The sequence below is a fragment of the Mus caroli genome, chromosome 8, assembly GCF_900094665.2.
Source record: "Mus caroli chromosome 8, CAROLI_EIJ_v1.1, whole genome shotgun sequence".
Lineage (NCBI taxonomy): Eukaryota > Metazoa > Chordata > Mammalia > Rodentia > Muridae > Mus > Mus caroli.
In genome coordinates, this window is record NC_034577.1 from 62,557,151 (window position 1) to 62,563,476 (window position 6,326).

The 6,326-nt window shown below is 55.8% G+C and overlaps 1 protein-coding gene across 2 annotated transcripts in view; it reads right to left on the reverse strand.

The window, feature by feature from the left end:
• The window catches only part of Upf1 (UPF1 RNA helicase and ATPase), a 21,791-nt gene extending 15,938 nt beyond the window's left edge, over window positions 1-5,853 (reverse strand). Inside the window, exon 1 of one of the 2 annotated variants that reach the window (XM_021169358.2) lies at window positions 5,335-5,853. In XM_021169358.2, the coding sequence (XP_021025017.1) occupies window positions 5,335-5,550 (216 nt within the window). In that variant the 5' untranslated portion in view covers window positions 5,551-5,853. The remainder of the gene's footprint in view (window positions 1-5,334) is intronic. The other variant, XM_021169359.2, reaches the window with a different exon arrangement.
• Between the last annotated feature and the right edge of the window lie 473 nt (window positions 5,854-6,326).

Below are 6,326 nucleotides of genomic sequence, written 5' to 3' on the forward strand. Positions count from 1 at the left end.
AAAAAAAAAAAAAGAGCAAGCACCTTAAGGTTCTCAGAGACACATCTGGTTCTAGATGGCAACAAGATGAACTAAGACAAAGGGACAGCACCTGACACAGAACAGGGCCAGAACCCACAGCAGGTAACACAGTAAGGTTGAATAGACACTATTGCCTTGGTCAGCACAGGGATGCAAGTCCTTGCCCCTTGGGGAAGTCCAGTTTCCATCTCACCAGTCTGAAAGGCATGCTGTCAGGTCACTGTCCCAATTCAAGGGCCAAGGCTGGGTCTCTCAGGCCCCACTCAGGAGAAAGTCTGCTCTAACAAAGTAACATTTAGGCACACCCTAAAGTTCTCGAGTGAATCAGGGCTAAAAGGGTCACCTGCCTGAAGACTAATTCTAATTCCTACAAGATACACAGAATTCAGACCCTGTGACAAGAGCTTCCAGAAGAAACTTATAAAAACTAAGTCCCCATTGTGAGCTGCTATGACCTCAGACCAGAGGCATACTCCAGGGTTCAAAGGCACCACACCTCTTTAGTCTGCCAGCTGGCCCTCTAGGACCTTGCTTGGCATATGCTGCCCTCACCCTCAGCTAGGTTGGCTAAATGCTTCTCCAGGTGTACAGCACATGCCAGGGCAGCCTTGGATTGGTATCTGGCCCCAAGGGCCGATTTTTGGCCTGCTCCTTGTAGGAGCCCCACCCCTGAAGAGAGCCTTCTCTCCAGGAGGCCCCAAGAGTCTTAGCCAAATCCATGTCAGCCCTCCAAAACACAAATGCTGAGATGCAAAGTGAGTCATCTTTTGTTCTTCCAGGCCCTAAGCAAGAGATGAGTGGGAGCTGTGTAGCCTAGGGTAACTGGCTACAAAGAAATGGGGTATCCCCTACCCCAAACCAATCAACTTCCACATCCCTTAAGCTGGCCTTTCCAGCCTCAGGAGAACAGGCCTTAGTAAGTGCTGGGTCTGTTCCTGACCAGTGTGGCTCGGAACTTCCTTAACCTTAATTAGGACTCAAGCTGAGTCGTAGCCATTTTGACTTTCAGAGAGATGACAGTTCAGCAAGAAGCCCTCCTTTCTCCATCCTGTGGCCTTTGACCTTTGCTCTGTGTGGTATGAGCTCACCTCTTGTCCCACAGGCACACAGGATGGGACCACACAGGTAGCAGAAAGTGGCAAGTACAGATGACCTGAGTGCACAGCTAACTCCATGGGCAGGGCCACAAAGACTGGGGAACCACACCCTCACAGGGCGGCACCCTTGAATCCTGAGGTAGCAGCAGGGCTGCAGGCTTGCTTCCCACCCAGGACAAGGCTGTGCAGAGCTGGAACAGACAAACTGTCCCAAACCATGAGAACATCCCACCTCAGTGACCACCAAACTGTTGAAGCTGTGGGCCACCAATCTGGCACCTGTGGCTCTAGAGGCCTCGTCTCTCACTAGCCCAGAAGGGCAGGTGGGGCTCAGCAGCCACTAAGGAGAGGGCTCCTTTCACAGGCAGCTTACACATGGCCAGAGGTCTTCACACAGCACTGCTTCACCCTAGTCACACAGTGCCACCCTCTGTCAGTTCTCCTCTCAGCCTTGCCTAAGGCCCTTCTGTCCAGGGCAGATCACAGGGCCCGCAGCCCCAGGCACATCCAGGCCATGCTCTCACCCAACTCAGAGGCTAGTGCCCCCAAAAGCTTCCAGGATGACCTGAGTGCCACCTTCCTCAGCATCTCAGAGTGGGCACCATGAGCACTGGTCAGGCCTTCCTCCACCAGTCCACCATGCAGGAGGGAAAAGAAGGTGCTTTGGGGCTGAGAATAGAAGCCAGGCCATAGGCTGCCATGAGGTCATGTGGGGCAAAGGAACACCTGAGGGTGCAGAGGTGGAGCCAGTCCCAGCCATGAGCAAAGTGAGGGCCTCAGGGCTGCCACTGGCCTCACCTGTGACCACTGGAGCAGGTGCTGCCCAGGAACTGAACCAAAGGAGAGCCACAGTGGCTGCTGGACTCTGTAAAAGTTCCTAACTACTATCTCACTTTACAACAGCTGTTCCCAGGAGTGAGGAGGGCTCACAGAGGCAAGAGAGTCTCTTTTGGTTTGCTCACTTTTTCCCACAGTTCTGCTCTCAGAGCCTCAGCATTTTGATCGAGGGCAGGTCTCCACACACCCACAGTGAGACCATGCAGGAAGCTGAACAGTAGCAGGTATGGTGTGGCCCATAAGGGGCTAAGGAGCCACGTGTGGAGAGTGAGGCTGGAGAGGATGATAGGTGGCTGTGAAGACAGACCAGGAGGTGATAGGTACTGGAGCACAGTAGCATATCAGAGTCCTAGTTGGTACCCAAAGCCATTACAATCCTTAGTCTCCAGTAAGGGCACACAGTGGCATCTGTTTTCTAGCATTCGGATTTTTACTATTTCACTGATGGCAGAAGTCCTATGTGCTAAGCATGTGACAGTGGAGACTGCCACAGGTCTCCAAAGACCCATCATATCACAAGAGCAACCCAGTCCCATAGCCCCACCACCACCACTACAGTTCCCTCTTCGATAGTCCTTGTCCTGACAGCACCTACAGTAAAGCCCTACTGTTTCATCTCCAATAGTGGGTCCTGTCCCCATTGATTTCACTGTCAAAAAGAAAGGTGAGAGCAGTGCTCAGGAGAGTAGAACAGGGGGGGTTTCTCTCACAAGCCTGTATGCAAATGACAACTAAAGTCACCTTTCAGTACTCCAAGGAAATAGGAATCTGAGTCAAAAACTGGGAAAAAACAGCTTGTCATATCTCAGGGACACTCCACCTGGACCTTCAGGGTTCTAATGAACAGCGGGGCCTTTCGCACAGAAAATGGGGGTTCTCTGACATTGAGACAGACAACGTCTAGACTTCATGGTCAAATCTCTACCCAGTCAGCATCTAGAGCCACACAAGCAGTGGCACACAAAACTCCAGAACAAGCTTCCCCTACAAACTTCTCCCACAGGCACCTTCCGGGTCTGTGCTGTGCAGTCACTCAGTCGCAAAAAGAAAACACCAACACATGCCAGCAAGGGGCACTCAGGTCATGACAGCAAGTGAGGAGGCAGGCAGGGCCTACAGAGTGTCTGCCCAGCAATAACAGGGCCCCGAGTTTGGTCTGCACTTCAAAGTAATGAGCCACAAACACAACAGACACAGGACAAGTTTACTATGCTATCTATAAAGCACAGGAAGGGCCTGGAACATTTATATCCACAGAGGCCACAGGACTATTGGTGGCTGAAGAGAGGCTGGGGGTGCAGGGACTTGGGATGCTAGGATATTACTTGGTATTAATGATGTTGGCCCAAAAGGCCACTGTGCTGCCAGCTTTCCAGGGATAAATGGAAGCTCCATGACCCTGCTTCAATAAAGCTGGGAGAGGACCTCCATTGGCCAACAGGAGGAGCTCAACCTACTGGGTGGGGGCCCAGCCTCCTTGGACCCCCTGAACAAAGGCTGTGTGACCCATTTACCTCAAAGGACAAATAAGGAAAATCAATGTTTCTTGGTGGCAGAGGGCCCTGGGTATGCAAGGAAGGTTTCTCTCCACTTTCCAATTCTGCTCACTTTCTCCCCAGAGATGCAGGTCCTCCGAATACAGGATTGAAGGCGCTCCCTCCCTTCCTTGTGATGAGAGGCCACAGGTGGGTGGCAGCTCATGGCTCAATCTATGATTTCAACTGGCGAAGCAGGGCACACCCATGTGAGCACACGTACAGCCTGAGTCTGCTCTGCACATTAGCTAGAGCTAAAAGACCTTGAGATGAAGCAGGCCACTTCCACTCCTGGTCTCCCAGACTGCGCTATCACAGCCCTTCTCCAGGTCCATGAGGCCCAAAGGAAACAAAGAAGGTCTACCCAGTGGGGAGACTAACAGGAGGACTGACTTGCAGGGCCACCTCACTCCTCCAGGCAATCTGCCCTCTCCCCACCTCCTTGCACTAAAGGTAAACAGACAGAAACAACATGCTGGCACACCTGATCCACATCGCAACAGGAGCTGAGTCAGCCCTCTCCTTCTATTCGGGCTGAAAATGAGCCCAAGTGGGTGGTCTACCCACAGGCATGACTCAACCAGCCAGCTTGAAGGCCCTCCCGGAATGCGGTCTGAGATCACTGCTGAAGACTGGTGGTGGCTCCCTAGCCCTACGTACAGATGGACTACAAAAACACCTGTGGCTCTAGCCTGCAGTTCCCCCCTCCCAACCCCAGAGAATACAGGAAAACAAAGCCAAGAGGTGCCTGACACCAAGCCAACCATAGAGAGGGAGAGCATTTGATGGGGAGGCAAGTCCCTGGCCCAAGCTGAAATGCCTACACCGGCAGCCCATCGTTCAAAACAAAAGCCCCTCCTCAAGGCACAGTCACCCATGTGGTACCCATTGTGGTTGCCTTTAAGGAACAAAACTCAAACCCAACTTTTCCAAGCAGAGCCTAGGAGTTACATAACAACACCGGTTTCAGCAACAGGCAACCCAGAAGGAAAAACAAACCGGCAGTCACCTCTCCATCCACAAAGTGGGCTGTTTCCACTTGAGGCGACAAAACCCTGGCTCTGCTCCAGGGAACCCCTAACCCAAGCTTGAACTTGAACCCTGGCTGGAGGGGGTGGTGGATGAAGTGGCAAAAGGGTGAGATGGGGTGGTTGGACTAGCCAAACAGATGACCCTGGAGGGCAATGTGGGTCCATCCAGAGGATAGCAACTGTAGACAGGTCACCTTAGACATACCTAGAAGGGGAGTGAGGGAAGCTCTGGCTTAGGCCTTGAGCCGGAGCAGATCCTGCGCTACAGGAGGGAAACTAATGCAGGTCACTGCCCAGCCTAGCAGGGTGGAGGAAAAAAGGGCAGGTGGCAAGTAGCTGGGACAAGAGGCTGGGAATCAGAGGAGATGGTAGGTAGCTGGGCCAGAGAAGCAAGGACTAGGGCAGGTAGCAGGGACCTGAGGGACCTGAGTCAGGTGGCAATGACTGTGGCAAGTAGACCTGGAAGAGGTAGTTGGAATAGGGTGGAAGCAGAGATCTGTGAAAGGGGCAAGTAACGGGAACCCGGATAAGGTAGCAGAGACCTAGGGCAGGTGGCAGATACCTGGGCAGTTTAAACAAGAATCCAGGGTGGGTAACTGGAGCTGGCAATAGGGACTTAATGTTTAAGGAGCCAGTGCAGGAAGCAGTTACCCAGGCTTGTTAACTGGACCTGAAGCCGGTAGCTCGGACCAGCGCCGTCTAACTGGGACCTGGCTCAGGTTCACAGGGGCCCAAGGCTGGTTAACTGGGATCTAGCGCCGCAGCTCCCGCGCCCGCCCGGCTTCCGGCGCCGCCATGCGCCGCTCAACTCACTTGTGCGTCGAGCTGGCCGGCCGCGCCGCCTGCGCCCGCTCCGCCCGGGCCTCCCGCGCCGCCGGGGCCGCCGGGGGGCGTCTGCGTCTGGCTGGGGAGGGTGAAATCGGTGAACTCAAACTCGGAGCCCTGGGTGTCGGCGCCGAGCAGCTCGGCCTCCTCAGTGTCCAAGAAGGTGAGTGTCTGCGAGCTGGGGCCGTACGCCTCCACGCTCATCCTGCCGCCCGGGCCGCGCCTTCAGCGAGCGCCTCACCGCACTCGAGCCCGAGGCTTCGGCTAGGCCTAGGCCGTAATCCGGAGCAGCCGCTGCCGCCGCCCTGAGAGCCGGGCGGGCTCCGAGCCGGCCTCCGAAAGCAGGGCCGGGCCGCTGGTTCTGAGCTCTGAGTTGCCGCCGCCGCCGCCCCCACCGCCGCCCCCGCCGCCGCGCCCCTCCGTAACGCTGCTCGCCTCAAAGCCGACCGCCGCTCTCAGACCCCTGGACAGGAACCGCCGTCGCCGACACCGCTGCGGTGCGCGTGCGCGAGCCGGACGCCGGCACAGGTGCGCGTGCGCGAGTCCGACGCCGGCGCAGGCGCGCGCGCTCCTCCCGGAAAGTAGCCAACCGCACCGGGGCACTGGGAGCTAAGCGGGAGGGCGGAACTCGCCGTGCGCCTGCGCGAAGAGGCGGGCCTTCAACCGCCTAAAGGACCTGGGCTCGCGAACTTGGCCCCGCCCCAACTGTTGCCTAGCGGTGCGCATGCGCACCTGCGACGTCCTCACCGCCCGGCTTCAGGGCTGCATGTTCGTTAGGTGCTGACTGAGGCTCTCTCCAGAAGGTTTTGGGTGTGGAGGCTGTGGCACGGGGACCGCGCACCTGCGCTCCTTGAACCTTAGTTACCCCGTCTGTCACTTGGCTCGTGGCCATCCTCAGTATTCATCGATTGAATAAATGAGTAGGGAGCGGGGACTCTGCCAAATGGTAGTCACTGCTACCCCCAGCACTCCTGAAGCCT